This window comes from Bubalus kerabau, chromosome 1 (genome assembly GCF_029407905.1).
Source record: "Bubalus kerabau isolate K-KA32 ecotype Philippines breed swamp buffalo chromosome 1, PCC_UOA_SB_1v2, whole genome shotgun sequence".
NCBI lineage: Eukaryota > Metazoa > Chordata > Mammalia > Artiodactyla > Bovidae > Bubalus > Bubalus kerabau.
In genome coordinates this window covers 78,827,640-78,852,035 of record NC_073624.1, presented here as the reverse complement: position 1 = coordinate 78,852,035, position 24,396 = coordinate 78,827,640, and the positions used below count along the sequence as shown (strand labels likewise).

The following is a 24,396-nucleotide window of genomic DNA, read 5'->3' as shown; positions in this document are numbered from 1 at the left end:
GAAAGATTTTTATTCTCCAGAGAAGCAGATCCCAGGAAATTGTAGAGCTTTGGGACCAAAAATGGAAGGACTCATTAAAAGTCTAAATGCTGAAAGGTGAGACCCTTCTTCAACTTGGCTTTGCAAGCAACCAAGCTGATTTCCCACAGTAAGAAATTAGAAGATTGCTCCCTAAAAAATTCAATGTCTTCAGGACAGGAGAGGGGGGAATGAGATTTGGAATTGAAAAGAAATAAAGTGGCCAATCCTTGCCTGATCACCCTATAGTGAAACTCATTCTTTAAGAATAATGGTTTGCCAAATAACTTCTTAAACAGGAGAAAGCAATAAAAGACCAGACATTTTTCAGAGAGCCTTAACCATTAAAGACAGAACAGACAACTAAATTCAAAAGGAATGCAAAAGAATCACAAAGAGTTCTTCTACATCTGATAAGACTGGTAAGCTCCGACCAGACTTGACTCTCCCAAAGATAAAAATATCAACTCTGGAAAATTTTATATATATATAGTTGTTGTTTTTCAGTTGCTTAGTTGTGTCTGACTCTTTGTGACCCCATGGACTGCAACACGCCAGGCTTTCCTGTTCTTCATCATCTCCTGGAGCTTGCTCAAACTCATGTCCATTGAGTAGATGATGCCATCCAACCATCTTATCCTCTGTTGTCCCCTTCTCCTCCTGCCCTTAATCTTTCCCAGCATCAGGGTCTTTTCCAAGGAGTCATCTCTTCGCATCAGGTGGCCAAAGTATTGGAGCTTCAGCTTCAGCATCACTCCTTCCCATGAGTATTCAGGGTTGATTTCCTTTAGGATTGACTGGTTTGATCTACTTGCAATCCAAAGGACTCTCAAGAGTCCTCTCCAGCATCACAATTTGAAAGCATCAATTATTCAGCACTCAGCCTTCTTTATCATCTTTTTTATGGTCCAACTCACACATCTGTACATGACTACTAGAAAAACCATAGCTTTGACTCTGGAGCCTGGTGGGCTACAGTCCAGAGGGTCACAAAGAGTCAGACACAACTGAGCAACTAAGCACACACTCATACATATACCTGAAAAATACTGAAAAGTAGACAAAGGGAAGAAGATTTTGGAGGAGTTCTGAAACTTAGAAGAAAGTAATGGCATAGGGTGAGCTGTCTATTTACAGCTTTTAGCCTTAGGGCCAGTTGAACAGCTAAAACTCCAGTGTGTGTTAGTCGCCAGGTTTCTCTGTCCATGGCATTTTCCTGGGAAGAATCCTGGAGTGGGTTGCCATTTCCTTCTCCAGGGGATCTACCTGACCCAGGGATCAAACCCTAGTCTGCCACAATGCAGGCAGATTCTTTACTGTCAGAGGCACCAAAACTCCAATAGAAACCCACAGTCTTTCAGGACTGAAGAATCAGAGAACAGAGTTGGGGGCAAACATAGCTGCTGAAAGTGAAAGGGAAATCTTGGGAAAGAGGGATACAGAGAGGGGAAACCCTAAATTCTTTGTAAAATCCCTGGCCAAATGTGTGGCTGAATCATGAGCCATCAATATGTCTTACAGAGAAATAAAAGTAGAAGAGATTTTTTAAAAGACAAATAATAAAGTGGCTCCCGTTCAATAACAAAGAATTAAATGCAATATCAATAATTGCATTAAAGGTTAATGGATTATATACTCCCATTAAAGGGAAGATATTGGAAGAATGGATTTTTAAAACGCAAGGCCCAACTATATGTTGCCTGCAAGAAACACTTTAAAGACTCTGATAAGTTGAAAGTTAATGGAGAAAGAATATGTGTATGGGAAGGCAGAAGTGATTTCATGAATAACAGCTAAAATAGACCTAAAAAGTAAAGAGACTCATTCAATAATAATACAATAAATGGCAAAGTGTGGTCTCCTGAGGATTGAAAGCCATGCAAATTAAAAGGAGTGCAAAATAGATGTTCTCTTGAGCTGGTTGAAGTTAGCACATCCAGGATATCTGCATGCTGCCTCCAAAGCAGCCAGGATTCCTTTCAGGTTGCAGCCAGGCTGGATTAAGCATTTACTGAGTGCCTAGTATGTGCTCATGACTCTACTAGACACTAGGCAGGACTTACAGTACTAAGATGTGGGCTTCCTGGGACTTCCTGGCGGTCCAGTGGTTAAGACATGAGCTTCCACATCAGTGGGCATGGGTTTGATCCCTGGTGAGGGAAATAAGATTCCTCGTGCCCTGTGGTAAAGCCCAAAAAAGAAAAAACATGGGCTTCCCATGAACACCCAGCTGGGACTATTCACAATTCTACAATCCAGTCCTCAGTTTTCTCCAGTGACTCCGCCCAATACCTTCACATACCAATTGCACCTTCTCTAAAGCTCTATTGCACAGTGACATCACCTCAGCAGAGTGCCCTGTACAGAGTTATTGCTTAATAAATATGAATTACTGCTTTTTACCTGATATATGGTCATAAACATGTGTGTATATATAATTTCATATATCAAGAGAGTTTTCCTGACCACCAGTCTAACCTGGTAGTCTTCCCCCACCCCTTGCATTCCACTCTCCTACCCTACACTTCCTTTTCTTCATCTTACTGAATGACTTTATACAATACGTCACTGTCTTTCTCTTCCCACTGGAGTCCGTAATGACCTTGGAGCACTAAGAGTGAATGCTGAAGGCATAGGAAGAGCTCTCCCCAGGAGCAGGCAATAAGGAAATGCATTGTCTTCTGAGAATTTAAAAAAGCAATACTTAAACCCACAGAAAGTCAATCTGCTATTTGTCATTACAACCACACACCACTAAATCAAAGAGAAACGCCTGGGTGCCCTGCAGGGCAGACTGCTTTGCCACATTGCCCTCGGTAAACTGTCAGCAGGAACTTCATTGTTTTGTTTACTGTTGTACCCCATCATGGAATTACAAAGATTGCTGTTACTGAAAGTATTTTCTCCAGATTTTCACGTGTATGATTCATGTCCTCCCACACAGACATTCACTTACGAGCATGTCTTAACACTCTGTGTGTGTGTGTGTGTGTGTCTCCTGCATTGTGCCCACTGGCAAGCATGTAGAAGTCAAGTCACTCAGTCGTGTCCGACTCTGCAACCCCATGGACTGTAGCCTGCCAGGCTCCTCCATCCATTGGATTTTCCAGGCAAGAATACTGGAATGGGTTGCCATTTCCTTCTCCAGAGGATCTTTCTGACCCAGGGATTGAACCGGGGTCTCCCGTGTTGCAGGCAGACTCCTTAACATCCGAGCCACCAGGGAAGTCCATGTCTTAATACTGTGTGTGTGTGTGTGTGTGCGTGCGTGTGTGTGTGTGTCTCCTGCATAGTGCCCACTGGTAAGCATGTAGTAGGCACTTAATAAATAAATATTTGATCAAGCTTGGTACCCACCACCTGGAAGCTGGGATGGGAAAGGGCCTTGGCAGAAATGTCATCACCAGATAAAGTTGCCCCCAAAAATCATTTTATGACAGGGCAGTGGAAGCAAGAAAAGCAAGGTGCAAAGCAACTATCCTACAATTAAAAAAAAAAAAAAAAAAGACAAGCAAGCTGCCACCCCTCTTCTTCAGCCCTATCTTGGCAAACTGCAAAGACCCTAACCCTCTCACCACTCTCCTGCTGCTTGAGAAATAGACAACCTTTAGAGAGGACCTACTCTGGTCCAGTCACTGAGCTAACCCTTTACAAGTGTTGCCCCATCTAATGTCTGCTATGACTATTTTTGCCCCTAACCCCCAGACAATGAAACTGAGACTTGATGAGGTTAAGTAATTTACCTGAGATTATTCATCTGGCAACCAGTCAAACTGGAGTCAAAAGATATAGCATCAGAGTTTATGCTCTAAGAGATCAAGGTGTTGGGCTTCTCTGGTGGCTCAGTGGTAAAGAATCTGCCTGCCAATGAAAGAGACGAGTTTGATCCCTAATCTGGGAACATCTCACATGATGCAAAGCAACTAAGTCCATGCACACAACCACTGATCCTGTGTTCTAGAGCCCTGGAGCTGCAACTGCTGAAGCCTATGTGCCTGGAGCCGGTGCTCTGCAACAAGAGAAGCCCATGCTCGCAACTAGAGCACAGCAACAAAGACCCAGCACAGCCAAAAATAAATACATAATTTTTTAAAAAAAGAATATGGTGTTTTTCGATACAGATATTTAAATATCTTAAACTCTTTACCGTAGGTTATTTCATTTTTTACCAATATCTTTAGAATTGATAAGTCACTGGTAATACTTTCGCTCAAGATTCTGTTTAGCTTTTCTCCTACTGCATCCGTTTGAACCCAGAAATCAAACTGGTCGATGAACCCAGCCTTTAAAACACTCATCTCACAGGATTACACAGACTATCTCACTCTCTTTCACAACATCACAGTGAAGAGTTTATCAGCCCCACTATACCAGTGGCGGAACTAAAACATGCAGCTGGTCATTGACTCCTAACTTGCTTTGCCATCCAACTCCAATAAGCCAAGTCCAAAGTGAAACCTGGGCTTCCCTGGTGGCTCAGCAGTAAAGAATCTGCCTGCAATGCAGGAGACATGGGTTCAATCCCTGGGTTGGGAAGATCCCCTGGAGAAGGAAATGGCAACCCACTCCTGTATTCTTGCCTGGAGAATTCCATGAACAGAGGAGCCTGGTGGGCTATAGTCTATGGGATCGCAGAGTTGGACACAACTTAGTGGGTAAACAACAACAACAAAGCGAAACCCAGAATACCAGATGCTTAAACTCAACCATTAGAATGAAATGACATGAAACCAGGCATTGCTTCTTCGTGGGCCCAATATGTCTGTAAGTTCCTCTCCTATGGAGTCACCCGTGGAAATCTGTGATTGGGTGTCACCTCAGTGCCCCCATTTAGTTCCCTCTTACCCTTCAGCAGCATCTCGAGGCCAGCCTAAAGCTTGGTGTGCCATCTACCTCCTTGAACACATTCAAACCAGACTGTATTACTTGGTTTGGGTCTTGCGATGTGGTGGGGAAGGACATATATGCATGTGACCTTAAGTAGGGCCTCTCAAACTGTAATGTGTATGTGAATCCCACAGGGATCCTGGTAAAAAAGCAGATTTAGACTCAGCATTTGGGGTCAGGGCTTGAGGTATGACATTCTTAGCTCTCAGGCGATGCTGATGCTATGGCAACCTCACCCACACTTTGTGTAAAGGAAGGAAGCAGGTAAACCTCTGGGCATTTTTGAAGAAAACAAAGCCTGTCTTGAAGATCCACTGGTCACTTTTCCAGAGTCTTCCTTCCTCTACACACACACACACACTCACACACACACCACACACATACACACAAACACACACAAACACACTTCTTGTCCTAGTTCAATGTAACCTCCAGGAGTTTATGCTGCCCCCTGAGTCTCTAGCCTCCTGCTCTGTAAGCAGTACTCCATACCTGGACATTTCCCAGGGTGTTCAACCACCGCAGCTCACCTTTGTTTTTAGTGGGTAACTGGCAGGCTAACCTAGCAAATCAGAGGACTTCAGCCTGCTCCTGCTCCTCCTGGGCAGAGAGCTGCCCTGGATTCTCCACACAAGGAAACACAGGGGCGAGGGCAATTGTTAGACCGTCTCATCCTAACAATCCCCAGCTCAACATACCAATTAGAGTCACACAGAAAGATGAGATTGTCCTGAGCAGCACATCCCAATGCTTATACGTGGGCCCATGCCTCCCAAAAGGGACACCTGGCCATGTAAGTTTGAGAACACTGCATACCATTTCCCTTTTGTAGCTGCATATTAGCACAACAAAGGCTCTGAGAAGTCCTGCAGTAAAGAAATTTATCTAATTTTAAGTCAGTGAGTCACAAGCTTATTTATTATTGATCATGGAATTTTAATTTTTTCCCCACAGCATCTTATGGGACTACTTTTCCATAGACCTTTTAGGGCTGTTTCACATAGCCAAAATTTCATTTTTTAATGTATTTGAGATTTGAAAATATACCTATGAGAGTCAAATTTGCTTTCAGAAATTGTAGCTTAATAGTCTCTTAAGTTGCTTAAAAGTTGTCATTGATAATTTTTAAAGTCACAATTCAAGGGCAATATGGTGGCTCAGACAATAAAGCATCTGCCTATAATGCAGGAGACCTGGGTTCGATTCTTGGGTAGGGAATATCCCCTGGAGAAGGGAATGGCTACCCACTCCAGTATTCTTGCTTGGAGAATTCCATGAACAGAGGACCCTGGCAGGCCTCAGTCCAGGGGGTTGCAAGGGTCAGACATGGCTGAGTAGCTAACACTTTCACATAGTAGAGGGGAAGTAACACAGTGTTTGTAGTAAATTCATGCTTGAATCCCAGCTCTGCTACTTATTAGCTGTGAACCCAGGAAAGAAAACCTACATCCCAGGGCTTCTGTAAGGAATATAACTAACCTGCAAAAAAGAGAGCCTGGAATTTAGAAACACTCAACACTTGAGGTATTTGAATATATTATGCAGATGTATAATGATCATTGGACCAGCTCAGCAACTCCATGAGTACAGACTGGGGCTGTTTCCACTTGTTCTGTCTTGGATTTTTATTGCAGCTCCACTTAACTGCATGTACCTGAGCAAAGGTAGGTTATCTGATCATAGGACTTCTCTTTAACGTGCAAGAGCTCTGACAACCTTTGCAAACAATGGTTCAGGATCCGAGTCACAGCTTTTAGCACACAATTTTAGACACACTTCATGTGTTTCCCTGAGAGTCATGGAGTCTAAAAACATCTCCAAAAATATCAATTAATCCAAAAGATACATGTAGAAGAAAAGGCAGGTATTCTAGAGCCAGGCACATTTTAATTCCAGCTTTGTCTCTGATTAACTGATGAAGACTTACTTTGCACCTCTCAGCCTCTTCATGTGTAAAATATGGACAATACTGTGCCTATTTTGAAGAGTTAATATAAGAATGAAATGTGTAAAATCAAATATGTAATTAAATAAGTGAATAAATTACAAAGAATAACACCTAATAATTGGTGTATGTTCAACAATATTAACTCCCTCCTCTACTTCACTTACAAACTCTCAAAGGTAGAAAGTAAATCTGATTGAGCAAACTATGTCTGAATCTCAATAGCTATCATCCATAGCGAGATATCTGCTCTTGCTTGAAGGACCATTATTATCAGGGAGACTAAGATCAAATGACAGATTTCTGAACACCCAGGTAGAAAGACAGCTCTTTGAATAAGACTTAAGACTTGTTCACTTTTCCCCACAAACAGCTAAAGTTCTTTCTGCTAGTTATAAAAATGATCCAGATGATTAAACAGATTCTGATGGGATAAGCTTTACCTTATCTTAAGAAGAAATCACGTGGGGGTAAGAAACTAGATAACTTCTGACAGACTGTTTATAGGCAAAGGTGGTTAGGGTAAACCCTCTTGCCCATCCTTCTCACAGGAATAATGGCAGCCTCCTGGATGGACTGAGAGGAATATGAAAGCAGGCACAGGGGAATTTGTGTCTAGTGCCAGCCCATGCAGCCACCTGGAGCAAACAGCCAGCTCAGAGTGTGGGCTCAGATATGTGGCAGCCCATCAGTTGTGTGTGTGTGTGTGTGCTTAATTAGCCTGCAAAATGTTGAGCTTCCATTCTTCCCCACAGTCATGGATGTTTTTTGTTGGCAAAGAGCAACAAGAGCCAGGTACCAAAATACCTGCAAATAGCTTTCCCTGTTACTATTGAGATTCATGTCTTGTTTCACTCTCTGTCCTTCACAGGGGAGAGATGGAAGGGCATTTATAGGAATGTCGATGTGGGCTCAACAACAGGAAGGAATGACAGAGGAGGGTCAGTGAACTTAAAGACAGATTAATAGAAATTATCCAATATAAACAACAGAGAGGAAAAAAATGAACTGAGCCTCAGGGACCTGTGTATAACATCAGAAGTCTAACATATGCATCATTGGAGTCCTAGACAGAGGAAAGAAAGACATTGATAAGGAAACATAAATGTGAAGAAATAATGACTAAAACCTTCCTAGATGTAGTGAAAAATAGAAATTTACAGTTTAAAAAGCAGAGCCAAACAGTGTAATCTCAAAGAAAACCTTCCCATATCCAGACACATTATAATAAAGTTGCTGAAAATGTTATCTTGCAGGTAGAGAAAAATGACATATATACAAAGGAAGCAATGATTCAAATAACTGCTTATTTCTCATCAGAAACCAGTGAGATCAGAAGACAGTACTGGGGAAAAAAGAACCGAGAACTCTAAATCCACAATCATTCTTGAGGACTTTGGCATTTCTCGTACAGTAATAGATAAAAGAAGTAGAGAAAAATCAGGAAGGCTATGGAAGACTTGAGCAACAATGTTAACCAGCTTGAATACTTGACCCAACAACAGTGAATGCACAAAGTGCACAGGGAACATTCACAAGATAGATCACGTCCTGGATCATAAAGCAAATCTTAACAAATTTAAAATAATTAGAATTATAGAGTGTGTTCTCTGTCCATAAGGGAATTAAATAATGAATCGGTGACAGGAAAATTCCAAAATATTTAGAAATTAAATAAACCAATTCCAGCAACCCATGAGGTAAAGAGGATGTCTCGAGAAAAAATAGGAAATATTTTGAGCTGAAAGAAAATCAAAGAATAGCATATCAAGAACTGAGGAAGGCAGCTAAAGCATTGAATGATTAAATTAGAAAACAAAGAATGGCCTCAAATCAAGAACTAAGCTTCCAACTTGAGAAACTAAACAACGAGGAGCAGACTAAGCCCAAAACAAGCAGAAGAAAATAATAAGGATAGTAATAAGTGAAATTGAAAACAAACACAATGGAGGAATTCTTAAACTAATTAATGGCTTCATTAAGATTGCAGGACCCAAGCCCACTCTATAAAAAACAAAAATAGTTCTATATGATGGCAATGAATAATTGGAACCTAAAATTTGGAAAAAAAATTTAGAACCATTATTATTTACAATAACTCAAAGAAAAAACATGAAACACTTGGGTGTAGATCTAAACAAAACATACAATATTTGTATGCCAAAACTATAAACACTGATGAAAGAAAGCAACAAAAGCCTAAATAAATGGAGAGGTATAATATGTTCATAGGGCTTCCTTGGTGGCTCAGCAGTAAAGAATTTGCCTGCCAAGACAGGGGATGCAGGTTCAGTCCCTGGGTTGGGAAGATCCTTTGGAGAAGGAAATGGCAACCCACTCCAGTATTCTTGTCTGGCAAATTCCGTGGACAGAACCCAGGTGGGCTACAATCCATGGGGTCTCAAAAGAGTCAGACTCGACTTAGTGACTAACCAACAATTATGTTCATGGCTTGGAAGACTCAATTTTCTTAAAATGTCATACATGCATGCTCAGTTGCTAAGTCATGTCTCTTTTGAGACCCCATGGACTGTAGCCCACCTGGGTTATTCTGTCCATGGGATTTGTCAGACAAGAATACTGGAGTGTTTTGTCATTCCCCTCTCCAGGGGATATTTCTGACCCAGGGATCCAACTTGCCTCTCCTGCATTGGCAGGCAGGTTCTTTACCACTGTACCACCTGGGAAGCCGTTAAGATGTTGATTTTCCCTAGATGGATCTCTAGACTTAATACAATTCTAGTCTACATCTCAGAGAAGGCAATGGTACCCCACTCCAGTACTCTTGCCTAGAAAATCCCATGGATGGAGGAGCCTGGTAGGCTGCTGTCCATGAGGTCGCTAAGAGTCGGACACGACTGAGCGACTTCACTTTCATGCATTAGAGAAGGAAATGGCAACCCACTCCAGTGTTCTTGCCTGGAGAATCCCAGGGACAGGGGAGCCTGGTAGGAGGCTGTCTATAGGGTCGCACAGAGTCGGACACGACTGAAGCAACTTAGCAGCAGCAGCAGCAGTCTATATCTCAATAAGATTGTATAGATATAAACAAGCTGATTTTAATATTTATGTGAGCTCAAAGGAACTAGAATTATCAAAGCACTTTTGAAAAAGAAGACAAATTTCGAGAACTTGCACTATATGGTTTTAAGACTTATGATTACAGTAATCAAGATAATGTAGTACTTGCAAAATAATAGATACATGGATCAATGGATCAGAATAAAGAGTCTAGATATAGATCCACACAAACATGGTCAACTAATTTTTTTACAACAGCATAAAGACAATTCAATAGAGGAAAATTACCCAACAAGGAATTCATAAAACAACTGGACATCTATACACAAAGAAATTAATCTCAACTTGTATCTCAAAACTCATACGAAAATTAATTCAACATGGATCACAGACCTAAATATAAAACTAAAACTTTTAGAAAAAAACAGAAGAAAATCTTTGACAACTTGTTAGGTAATATCTATATTTCTTAGATACAAAACACAAAAGAAAAATTTGGTCTATTGGACATCATCAAAATTTAAAACTTCTACTCTGGGAAATTCATTGTGAAGAGGATGAAAACACAAGTTACAGGCATGGAGAAAGTATTCATAATCACATATCCAACACAGCTCTAATATCCAGAATATTTAAAGAATTCTCTAAACTCCAAAATAAGAAAAATTTAGTTTTTTAAATGGGCAAAATATTTGAACAAACACTTAAACAAAGAAAATATATGAAAGGTAAACCACCACATGAAATAAGGCTCAACATCAGTAGTTGATAGGAAAATGCCAATGAAAACAAACTGGGATACCATGAGAAACCTATTAGAATGGCTATAATAACATTTTTTAAAAACCAATAATTCCAAGAACTGGTGATGAAGAGAAGAATTTGGCTATCTCATATATTGCTAGTGGTAATGCAATTTTATAAAGTTAAGCTTGCACTTATAACATGGTCCAGCAGACTTTATCCAAAGTGTTACCCTAGAGAAATTAAAACTCTTGATCACACAAATACCTATGTATGAATATTTATAAGAGCTATTTATAACTGTCAAAACTGGAAATAATCAAAATATCCTTGAATGAGTAACTGGACAAACAAACTGTTACAACAGAGCTTATCTCAGCAATAAAAAAGAATGAACAACAACAGCAAAAAGAATGAAAAAAAAAGAAATTATGCTTAGTGAAAGAAGTCAGACTCATCGTATTATATACCATAGGGCCTCACTTATATGACATCCTGGAAAAAGCAAGACTACGGGGACAGAAAAAGAAAGATCAGTGGTCACCAGGGGTTAGGGGAGTATGATGGGTATGCGCAAAAAGTGGAAATGTAGGGGAAATGTATCGGGTGATAGAATGGTTGTGTGTGGTAACCATGGCAATAGTTACACAACTCTGTGAATTTCTCAAAACTCACAAAACCATACACAAGACAAAAATTGAATTTTATTGCTTATAAGTTGTTTTAAAAGAAAGTGGGTATGGCTATATAAATATTAGAAAATAAGAGCAGAAATCAATGACATAGAAAACAGAAAAACAATTAAGAATATAATTTTAACCAAAAGCTGGTTCTTTAAAAGCTTAAGAAAACTGATAAACCTCTTGATAAATTATCAAGAAAAAAAGACATGAATATCAATGACATGATATCAATGACAACACTTGTTGTTCACTATAGATTCTACAGACATTAAAAGTATAATAAGGAAATGTGATGAACAATTTTATGCCAGTAAACTCAATAGGTGATAAGTGAAATTTACAAAGCCATTGAAAGACATAAACTGCTTAAGCTGATAATTAATAATTGATAACTTGAATAGCCCCATGTATATGAAAGACACAGAATTGGAAGGGAGGACCTTCCTATTAAAAAAAAAAAAGGCAAAACAAACCAAAAACCTCCAGACTCAGTTAGCTTCACTGATGAAATTTGCAGAAGGTTTATATTAATAGAAGAAATAATACCAACTCTACTTAGTATCAAGCTCTTCTGGAAAACAGAAAAGGAAGAAGCACTTCCCAGTTCATTTAATTATTTCATAATTTTTTAAACACTAAATGGAGAGCAGTGCTCTTATTACTTACAAGGCTCCCAAATCGAAATCATTGCCCAGGAACTCCTCCAGTAGACTTGTATCCAGGGTGGGGTTCCCCAGAGTACCATTGGCACCTTGAGCTGCAAAGGCAAATTGAAAAATCTAGAGATTCATGAAGATTTCAGAATGGTTGATCACTAAAATTTCAAAGCAACTAAATGGCATAATGAATTTATTGAGAATGTAGTCTTCTTTCCATGCAAATATCTCCTTCAGAAATCTTTCTAGATGTTACCCTCTTCCAGTAGCCTTCCTTGACCACCCAAGGGTGGCTTAGGTGCCCGTTTCTATGTGCTTTCATTAACACCATGTATTTTGCCTTATGTACTATTTTAATTGCTTGCTTTTGTGTTTGTTTCTATATCTAAACTCTCTGACTTCAGGGACTGTGTTTTTCTTATTGTATCTACAAGTATCTATGGTATAAAAAAAAGAAAAGATTTATTGGCTGGCTGGCTAGCTGGATGGATGGATGGATGGATGGACTGATGATTGGTTTGTTGGCTGGACAGATTACTTCCAGTTAAGTCATCAAGAAGTTCAATATCTGGCCTCGTGTTTTTGTTAGACTTCCCAAATATAACACAACAGTCTTGTCCTTTTTCTGGATTTACAAAATGAAAATGAGCTGATTGATTTCCTTCTGATCATTATAAAGATACCAGAATATTTAAGAATATAAAATACATTATAAAGAAGACAACAATCTTTCTTTGCAGATAACATGACTATATACGTAGATAATTCAAGAGAAACAACTGATAACACAAGGAAATGATCAGAAAAGTCAATAAAGTAGACGGTTAAAAATTAACTACAAAGACTAATTACTTTTGTATATGCAAAAAATGATCAATCACTCAAATAAATATAATGGGGGGAAAAGAAGATCCCACTCAAAATAATGAAAAGCCTAAAATATCTAAACATATATTTGGGGACAATATATTTTTTTTAAAAAGCTAAGAAACTCTATGAAGTATCATAAAAAGAAATTTGATAAATGGAAAGGCCGTCATTATTCTTAGACTAAAATAATCATTATCAAAGAGCTTTTACTAGACATTATTTAGGATGTCTGCCAAACCCACAGTCATTTTCTAAGATATTTCCCCTTATTAAAAGTCTTGAGCTACCCTTACAAGTACCTGAATCAGAGAAAAAAAATCATTGGTTGGACAGTAACCAATTCAATTATTTCTCCTAAAATTTGAACTACTAAACTTTAAAGCTGGTGGGTAAGATTAAGTCACATAATAGCTCTGGCAGAGGACTAGAGTGATAGTCTCAATATTTCTGTCAGGTTCTTTACCAGATCCTTCACCCAGGTCCTTCGTGATTTGAGTGAGGCTGGTTGTTCCTCTTTTATTTTAATCACATTACAAAGTCTTATATGCATGCAGTAAACCCTTTTGAATTGATTTGTATGTTATCTGAAATCAAATAATCCCCAAGGAAATTGTTCTGAAAATCATCTGGAAAAGTAAATACATAAAACTGACCAGAAAAATTATGGAGGGGGTGGAAATAATTACTGAGAAATACACAGATGAACACATCAAAGGAACACACAAGAGTCCAGGATATATCAAGAAATATTACATATGCATGGACTAAATTTGATAGACAGAGTGCCTGATGAACTATGGATGGAGGTTCGTGACATTGTACAGGAGACAGGGATAAAGACCACTCAGGGAAAAAGACCATCCCCATGGAAAAGAAATGCAAAAAAGCAAAATGGCTGTCTGAGGAGGCCTTACAAATAGCTGTGAAAAGAAAAGAAGTGAAAAGCAAAGCAGAAAAGGAAAGATATTCCCATTTGAATGCAGAGTCCCAAAGAACAGCAAGGAGAGATAAGAAAGACTTCCTCAAAGATCAATGCAAAGAAATAGAGGAAAACAATAGAATGGGAAAGACTAGAGATCTCTTCAAGAAAATTAGAGATACCAAGGGAACATTTCATGCAAAGATGGGCTCGATAAAGGACAGAAATGGTATGGACCCAACAGAAGCAGAAGATATTAAGAAGAGGTGGCAAGAATACACAGAAGAACTGTACAAAAAAGATCTTCACAACCAAGATAATCACAATGGTGTGATCACTCACCTAGAGCCAGACATCCTGGAATGTGAAGTCAAGTGGGCCTTAGAAAGCATCACTACGAACAAAGATAGTGGAGGTGATGGAATTCCAGTTGAGCTATTTCAAATCCTGAAAGATGATGCTATGAAAGTGCTGCACTCAATATGCCAGCAACTTTGGAAAATTGAGCAGTGGCCACAGGACTGGAAAAGGTCAGTTTTCATTCCAATCCCAAAGAAAGTGAAAATGAAGCCGCTCAGTCATGTCCGACTCTTTGTGACCCCATGGACTGTAGCCCACCAGGCTCCTCAGTCCATGGAATTTTCCAGGCAAGAGTACCGGAGTGGGTTGCCATTTCCTTCTCCAGGGGATCTTCCCAACCCAGGGATTGAACCTGGGTCTCCTGCACTGCATCCAGATGCTTTACCGTCTGAGCCACCAGGGAAGCCCAATCCCAAAGAAAGGCAATGCCAACGAATGCTCAAACTACCGCACAATTGCACTCATCTCACACGCTAGTAAAGTAATGCTCAAAATTCTGCAAGCCAGGCTTCAGCAATACGTGAACTGTGAACTTCCAGATGTTCAAGCTGGTTTTAGAAAAGGCAGAGGAACCAGAGATCAAATCGCCAACATCTGCTGGATCATTAAAAAGCAAAAGAGTTCCAGAGAAACATCTATTTCTGCTTTATTGACTATGCCAAAGCCTTTGACTGTGGATCACAATCAACTGTAGAAAGTTCTGAAAGAGATGGGAATACCAGACCACCTGACCTGCCTCTTGAGAAACCTGTGTGCAGGTCAGGAAGCAACAGTTAGAACTGGACATGGAACAACAGACTAGTTCCAAATACCAACAGGAGTACGTCAAGGCTGTATATTGTCACCCTGCTTATTTAACTTATATGCAGAGTACATCATGAGAAACGCTGGGCTGGAAGAAGCACAGGCTGGAATCAAGATTGCCGGGAGAAATATCAATAACCTCAGATATGCAGATGACACCACCCTTATGGCAGAAAGTGAAGAGGAACTCAAAAGCCTCTTGATAAAGGTGAAAGAAGAGAGTGAAAAAGTTGGCTTAAAGCTCAACATTCAGAAAATGAAGATCATGGCATCTGGTCCCATCACTTCATGGGAAATAGATGGGGAAACAGTGGACACAGTGTCAGACTTTATTTTTCTGGGCTCCAAAATCACTGCAGATGGTGACCGCAGCCATGAAATTAAAAGACGCTTACTCCTTGGAAGGAAAGTTATGACCAACCTAGATAGCATATTCAAAAGCAGAGACATTACTTTGCCAACAAAGGTCCATCTAGTCAAGGCTATGGTTTTTCCAGTGGTCATGTATGGATGTGAGAGTTGGACTGTGAAGAAGGCTGAGTGCCGAAGAATTGATGCTTTTGAACTGTGGTGTTGGAGAAGACTCTTGAGAGTCCCTTGGACTGCCAGGAGATCCAACCAGTCCATTCTGAAGGAGATCAGCCCTGGGATTTCTTTGGAAGGACTGATGCTGAAGCTGAAACTCTAATACTTTGGCCACCTCATGCGAAGAGTTGACTCACTGGAAAAGACTCTGATGTTGGGAGGGATTGGGGGCAGGAGGAGAAGGGGACGACAGAGGATTAGATGGCTGGATGGCATCACTGACTCCATGGACATGAGTCTGAGTGAACTCCGGGAGTTGGTGATGGACAGGGAGGCCTGGCATGCTGCGATTCATGGGGTCACAAGAGTCGGACATGGCTGAGCGACTGATCTGATCTGAGATAGCACATTAAAAAGCAGAGACATTACTTTGCCAGCAAAGGTCCGGCTAGTCAAGGCTATGGTTTTTCCAGTAGTCATGTATGGATGTGAGAGTTGGACTGTGAAGAAAGCTGAGTGCCGAAGACTTGATGCTTTTGAACTGTGGTGCTGGAGAAGACTCTTGAGAGTCCCTTGGACTGCAAGGAGATCCAACCAATCCATCCTAAAAGAGACCAGTCCTCGGTGTTCAGTGGAAGGACTGATGCTGAGGCTGAAACTCCAATGCTTTGGTCACCTCTGCAAAGAGTTGACTCATTGGAAAAGACCCTGATGCTGGGAGGGATTGGGGGCAGCAGGAGAAGGGGATGACAGAGGATGAGATGGCTGGATGGTATCACCAACTCGATGCACATGAGTTTGAGTGAACTCCGGGAGTTGGTGATGGACAGGGAGGCCTGGAGTGCTGCGATTCATGGGGTTGCAAAGAGTCGGACATGAATGAGCGACTGAACTGGACTGATGGACTAAATATATATATTGTGTGTGTGCTAAGTTGCTTCAGTTATGTCTGACTCTTTGTGACCCTAGGGACTGTAGCCTGCTAGGTTTCTCTGTCCTTGGGATTCTTCAGGCAAAAATACTGGAGTGGGTTGTCATGCCCTCCTCCAGGGGATCTTCCTGACCCAGGGATCAAACCTGCGTCTCTTAAGTCTTCTGCATTGGCAGGAGAGTTCCTTACCACCGCACAACCTGGGAAGCCTCATAATATATATTTACATATATATATATATACACACATATAGGTACATGATAAGCATATCTTTTGAGACCAGTGAGGAAAGATTAATTATTCAATATATGTTGTGGGGAAAATTGGTTATACATTTGGGAGGAAAAAACCTGGATTATTTTCTTGTTCCCACAACAAAATTACAGATAGATAAAAAATTTCAACATAAATAAATAAAACCATAGAAAGAAAACATCAGTGACTATGCTTACAATCTTGAGATAAAGAGGTTTTTTTTTTCAAGCATGGCACAAAAGTAAAAAATTATTTTTTTAAAAAGCCTTGATAAAATTTCATTATATACATTTTTGTGCAGGGAAGAATTTTTAATGGTTTATTTTGAAATAATTTCTAACCTAAAGAGAAACTACAGAAATACAAAGAAAGTCACACATAACCTTCACTCACATTCATCAATTATTAACACTGTGCTGCATTTTCATTATTCTCTCTCTCTCACACACACACAGATATACACCCACCTATACATATCATTCTGAATCACTTGAGAACAGGTGCCTTCATCCCTGACTACTTCAGTGTATCTTCCTCAGTATAACCATTATCTTCACAACCACAACTCAATGATCAAAATCAGAAAACTTACTATTGATACCGTTTTATTATACAATCTACATTCCACATTCAAATTTTGCTAATTGTCTTAATAAATGTCATTAATAGCATTTTTTTCTGGTACATAATTAAATTCAGTGGAACACAATACATTTAGTTTCCATGCCTCTATAGATATTTTTGAAGGGTATAGGCTAATTATTTTATAGAACTGCTCCAATTTTAGTTTGCCTCATGTTTTCTCAAGGTTAAATTCAAATTTTGTGTGTTTGGCAAGAGTATTACATAAATGATATTATGTCTCTCTTAGTGCTTTATATTAGGAGGACCATAATATCTCATTATTATTGATACTAATTTTCACCCCTTGGTTAAGGTACTACCTGCCAACTTTCTCCACTGTAAATTTACTACTATTCTTTTTGTAATTTGTGGCAAAATACTTTGAAATTATGCAAATATTCTGTTCCACATTAAATTTTTATCTAATAGTTTTAGTATCCATTGAAATAATAAGCATTTTAATTCATGAAGAAAGTTAAAAACAAAGTGAAGGAATATTTTCAATATACATGAAAAAGTAATTATCCATAATACCCAAAACATTCTTTCAAATCAGTAAAGTAACAGCTATACTTGAATAGAAAATAGTAAAAGACTTAAAGAGGCAGTTCATAAAATGAAAACTCAAATTGGTTTAATAACTGCACAAAATATAGTAAACTTTACTAAGAAACAATTTAAAATATAAGAAAATTTTTTTTCTTACAAAATTGGCATATATTCAAGGAATTAATAAAACCCACTGTTAATGATGACAGAAATAAGATGACTCTCTTATGCACTGCTGACAGGAATACATATTAAATAATCTATCTAAAAAGACCTAGCAGATGTTTCAGAAAAAACTGAATGTTCATATATACTCTGATCCCGAAATTTCACTTAATATACTTATGATAATATACTTGCTATAATAATAGAAAATTGAGAATAGATGACCATTAATTGACATTCATTTAATGAAATACTATGCAGTCATTTAATAAATTCTATAACATTTCAAGAGAAAGTAGGTTGCAAAATCTTTACCTACCCAATTTGTTTTCAAATATAAATGCAATAGACAGACAATTCCAAAATTTAAAAGTTTAGAGTTTAAACTTCAAACTTTAAACTCCATAACTTCCTCTTGAAAATAACTCCTTGACAGTGAAATTCCACCAAGCAAAAATAATTCAGAAGAAAGAACTCAGAAATATAGAAATTGAAGGGGGAAAACAATGATGAACAGTGAATACAGGACTTAAACTGAATAGCTGAGGGAAATATGGTTACAGATCAAAATGTAAAGGTAATAAACCCTTAAAAAGGAAAAAATATCAGCAACAAAATTTACAAGATAGGGAGAGGGGAAATGGGAAGAGATGTGATATCAATCCCTCTATTATTCATATCTCAGAGTTCATCTTCATTACACTAAATCTCAACCACTGAGTAAAGAACTAACTGTTTCAGCTTTGTAGTGACTTTTAAATCCCCTTTCTTAATCTTGGAAGAATCATTTAGAACTATCTCTAATAGTAAAGAAACAATTATTTAAATTCTATAATCCTTTCAGTTTCCCTTCAAGTTCTTTTTATCTTATTAAATTCAACTAAAATTAATATTTATATTATATTTAATATCAATATTTTATTTAAGTAGTACATGTGAGCTAAGGTCCATTTCTTACAAAATTATTTCTACCATCTATCTAGTTATCTGTCCATCTATAGATATTCATAGAGAACATGAAATAATATTCTACCACCATTGACAGTAGGTAGATGGTAGGATTTAGAGTGATTTATCATTTTTTTTTAATTTCTATTACACACTTTGGAAAATTATTTTGCACTTTGCACAATTTTGAATAAAATGATTTTCTAAAACTAGTGAGAAATAAATTGCTAAAATAGATAAAAACATAAAACCTAAACTGACCAAAAGCCCTGGAGTAAATAGAAAATTTTCCACTCATGACTATCACTCTATACTTGCATAAAAGATAAAAGTCCCAGTGGCATCATGAGTTATGTTCTAAAACATGATCATTCCTCTGCCTGCCATTTTCACAATTCTGGAACATAAAGAAAGAAGTTCAGTTCAGTTCAGTCTCTCAGTCATGTCCGACTCTTTGCGACCCCATGAACCGCAGCACTCCAGGCTTCCCTGTCCATCACCAACTCCCAGAGTTTACTCAAACTCATGTCCATTGAGTCGGTGATGCCATCCAACCATCTCATCCTCTGTCGTCCCCTTCTCCTCCTGCCCTCAATCTTTCCCAGCATCAGGGTCTTTTCCAATGAGTCAGCTCTTCACATCAAGTGGCCAAGGTATTGGAGTTTCAGCTTCAACATCAGTCCTTCCAATGAACACCCAGGACTGGTCTCCTTTAGGATGGACTGGTTGGATCTCCTTGCAGTCCAAGGGACTCTCAAGAGTCTTCTCCAACACCACAGTTCCAAAGCATCAATTCTTCGGCGCTCAGCCCTCTTCACAGTCCAACTCTTATATCCATACATGACCACCGGAAAAACCATAGCCTTGACTAGATGGACCTTTGTTGACAAAGTAATGTCTCTGCTTTTTAATATGCTGTCTAGGTTGGTCATAACCTAGGTTGCAGACATTTCCCAGGTATAATTTCAATATGCATTATTTCAGCTGTCTATCCCACACACCTGTACCCCTCATGTAATCCAGTGCCTTGAATTCCTCCTAGGGGTAAGGTACCTCGGTACTAGATCACTGCACTGGTTATATGAGTTGTAGGAGGGCCATTTCATCTTCAGCTTTGAGCTTGCTAATTCACCCATGGCATTAAAACAAAATTTTAAAAGTCTTAAGCACCTCACAAATGGGAAAAATTGATGGGTGCTGAGACAGGCAAATGAGAGGCAGGCGGAAAGGGAAGAGACAAAAGAGATTACCAGCTCCATTCAGTGACATGAACTCAGAGGGAGATGGACGGAAGATACCCCTAAAGGTCGAGATGGTCAGAAATGACCTCGTAGTGGGGCTTTGTCTTGAGCAAGACTTGGAGAAAGGATAAGATGGCGATGAGAAGAGACTCATTCCTTCTCTCGTTGATTCAACCAGTACTTGATAAGCATCTACTATGCACCAAGCATTGTACAAGGTTCTGAGAACACAGCCTTGAGAAAAATTAACAAGATCCACGCAGGAGGCTTCAATTCGAATGGAGGGAAGAGAGCAACAGTGGGGGAGGAGGTACATGACATATAAGAAACAATAAATAAACAGGATCTTTTTGGATGGTGATGAAAATAAAATATAGTGGCATGATAAGTGGTTGGGGAAGGAACTCCATTCACCCTAGAGGCTTTTCTCAGGAAGGCGCCAGCCGTGCAGAGATTGAAGGCAGAGCATGCTAGGGAGAGGGAACAGCCCTGCAAGAGCCCAGGGGCTGGACTGAGATGGCTTGTCAGAGAAACAAACCATTCTAGTGTGGCCAGAGCACAGAAGCACAGGGGAGGAGGAAGGGAAGGTGCTCAAAGCAATGAGAAGCCTTTGGAAACTGAAATGATATGCTTTACATTTTTTTGTTTATTTATTTGTTTGGCTGCATTTGGTCTTAGTTGCAGCACACAAGATCTTCATTGTGTCATTGTGGGATCTTTCCTTGCAGCCCATGGACTCTCTAGTTGCCCCTCAAGGGCTCAGTAGTTGCCCCGTGGGCTTGGTTGCTCTGTGGCTTGTGGGATCTTCCTGGACCAGGGATCGAACCCGCATTCCCTGCATTGCACAGTAGAGTCTTAACCACTGGACCACCAGGGAAGTCTTGCTCTACATTTATAAAAGGTCACTATAGTTGCTTTGCAGGAAAGAACTATCCAGGACAAGAACAGAAGAAAGGAAATCAGCTTGAAGCCTGTTGCAGCTGTCCGGTGACTTTCAGAGGGACTTTGGAGTTCTTCCTCTGGAAAGGAGAAGCACTTTGCCCGACCTCACCAGTCCTCTTAACAGCACTAGGGGGTGGGCAATTAGCATTATTTCCAGTGTACAGAGAAGGCAACGTGATCACACAGGTTAACGAGCTTGCCCAGGGTCACACAGCTGTAAATGACCTGCAGGGAAGCCGACAGGCCTGCCCTGATTCCTGGAAGTGTTCTCACTCCCGCCCCCATCACTACCACCCCAGCTTGTGTTCCTGCTCCTCCCCAACAACGCCAGCCAACCGAGGGAAAGCAACTTGCTTTCAACTGGGCTTTGGTCAAGACAATTGCTAAGAGAAGCAGACGGAGGAAAAGATCGGTTTAGTTTCCCACTGAAGCCCCTGCTGGAGTCCCATCTGCTTTATACAGCACACCCCACACCCCTCAAACACATACACACAACTCCCCACGTAGAAGTAGGAGGTGGCCCATAGATTCTCAGACCTGACTTCTGTGCTGCTTGCATTACATCACCCACCGTCCCCAACCTCCATCCCCAGGTAGAACTAAGAGATGGTTCACAGCATCTAGGACCTGCCTGTGTGACTTGTCCAAATTCCTTACTGAGCCAGGAGAGATGAACCCCAGGCTAGCTGGCTTTCTCTAGGACTCCAAAACCACAGCTGTGCTTTCCAGACCCAAAGGAAATTATTCCACAATATAAATCCGTAGTGTCAGATAAAATTGTTTTCAGGAGGCTTTACACACACAGGGTGACACTCAAATAGCTCTTAAAAGAAATCACGTGCTTTTAAAAATAATCACTTTGCTCTAAATGTCTTCAAGGCTGGTTTATAACACCCAAACCTGCAAAGTGTGTGTTCTTGAGCATTCCACCCCCTGTCAGGAAGGCTCAGGTTCAAACCTTGATGCCACCCTTTTCTAGGTTTCTCCCTGTGGCCCGGAAAGGCTGTCACCATCCTGCTCACAAAAGCAGAAACTGCCCAGGCCTCCAGGAGTCCCAGAGACCCACTCCCTTCATTGCTCTAAGGAAGCAAGGTCCTTCTTCACCCTAGCTCTCTGCCCCACTTCCAGGCACAGTGACAGCTGCAGGAAGCTCACCTGTCCTGTTGCCCCTGGCCTTGGGCAGACAAGGAAAAAAACCTCAATCCACCAGGGATACCACAGACAAATCTAAGTTGCATCCACAAGACTCACTCATAGGCATGCATGTGCCTTTGGGGACACAGGGCTTCCCTGAAGTTATGAACAGGGTGCATACAGCAAGGACCTCCCTTTCTGTTTCCCTGTGTAAGGGACCAGTCCTGTGTAAGGACCCTTCTTGTTTCTACCCAAATGACCCCCTTCCAATATAACTCCCTCAAACGCAGATGCCCCCTCTTCCTTTTTAACTACTCTTTCACTCTTTGTCCCAAAACAGTGCTGCCCAGACTACTCAGACAACAGGTAAGATGAAAAAATTTGTCTGTTAGGACAATTGTAGGATTTTAAAATTTTTTTATTTTGGGGGGCAGCCCCAGGTCTTAGTTTCATCATTTGGGATCCAGTTCCCTGACCAGGGATAGAACCAGGGATCAAACCTGGGCCCCCTGCACTGGGAGCACAGAGTCTTAACCACTGGACCACCAGGGAAGTCCCTTTAGGTTTTTTAAAGACTCTAAATAGCAACCAGTGTTCCCACCTCCCGCAACCCCCACGTTGATTGCCCTTTGAACTTAAGCATAGAGCTTCCCTCTGATGTACCAGTGCTCATGAGGAATCGTAGCATAAATGTTCGTGGATATGCCAAAGAAGGAGGAGGAGAGGAAAGGATGGAGGACAGGAAGAGAAACGAGACATTCATTTGCTTAAGGACGTGTGCTCAGTCGCTTGAGCTACCCCTTTTGCCTTCAGTCTTTCCAAACATCAGGGTCTTTACCAATGAGTTGGCTCTTGGCACCAGGTGGCCAAAGTATTAGAGCTTCAGCTCCAGCACCAGTCCTTCCAATGAATATTCAGGGTTGATTTCCTTTAGGATTGACTGGTTTGATCTCCTTGCAGTCCAAAGGACTCTCAACAATAATAATAATAGAATAAGGATAATAAGAGCATTTACCTCAGGGAATCTGAGAATTAAATGAGATAATACATATAAAGGTATGCAGCATAGTTCTCAGCTCAATAAATACTGTCCTTTGTCATAAGCATCCATTGCTGTGCTCAAGAAGTTCATAATTCAGTGAGAAAGACTGACATGAAACACACCATAGCAGCTTGATGCGACAGCTGAGTGTCCTAGGGCATTACAGGTCACCTAAATGACAACAGGAGCAAAAAGGTGCCAGGGAAATCTTCCAGGAATAGGGGTCCATGAAACTGGAACTGTCAGCAGGGGCAAATCCTGGGGCTTTGAATGACATGAGATTCTTTCTTTAATGTTCCTTACTGAAATTATTTTTTAAATTAATTTTTATTGGCATATGGTTGCTTTACAATACTGTGTTAGTTGCTGCAGTAGAGCAAAGTGAATCAGCTATGTGTATACATATATCCCCTCTTTTTTGGATTTCTTTCCCATTTAGGTCACCACAGAGCATTGAGCAGAGACACCTGTGCTATGTAACAGGTTCTCATTTGTTGTTGACATGTATATTGTTTAGTCACTAAGCTATATCTGACTCTTTGTGACCCCATAGGCTGTAGCCCACCAGGCTCCTCTGTCCATGGGATTCTCCAGGCAGGAATACTGGAGTGGGTTGTCACTCCCTTCTCCAGGGAATCTTCCCCACCCAGGGATTGAACCCAGGCGTCCTGAATTGCAGGCAGATTCTTTATCATCTGAGCCAGCTGGGAATGTCAATCCCAATCTCCCAGTTTATCTCACCCTCTATAACGCCCTTAGTATCCATAAGTTTGTTCTCCACATCTGTGGATGACATGGAATTCTGATCTGGTGCCATGGAGTTGGGGTTGGAAAAGTGGAGGAGTGTGCAGTGGTATGCTGGAGCCAGCTTGTACAAGCTTGGGCACATCTCTTCCCAACTCCATATTTATGGTCTAGTAACTTGAAATTGGCAATAGGGGAAGATTTACACCATGGAAATTGGCAAATATTACAACTTGAAGGATTTTCTCCAAAGGTTTGTTAAACATTTACCAGCACATCCTTGGATGTGAGTAGTATTTGGGAAAAGAATCCCACTGAATTTAGTTACTGATTGGATCCTCCCATCTCTGTTTTGTTGGCTGGTTGGGAGGTGGTGTTGGTGGGTGAGG

At 40.3% G+C, this 24,396-nt stretch overlaps 1 protein-coding gene across 1 annotated transcript in view; it reads right to left on the bottom strand.

Moving 5' to 3' along the window:
• The window catches only part of MYRFL (myelin regulatory factor like), a 121,249-nt gene that overhangs the window by 77,162 nt on the left and 19,691 nt on the right, over positions 1 to 24,396 (bottom strand). The window contains exon 2 of the mRNA XM_055580380.1: positions 11,965 to 12,055. Coding sequence (XP_055436355.1) covers positions 11,965 to 12,055 — 91 coding nt within the window. The remainder of the gene's footprint in view (positions 1 to 11,964; positions 12,056 to 24,396) is intronic.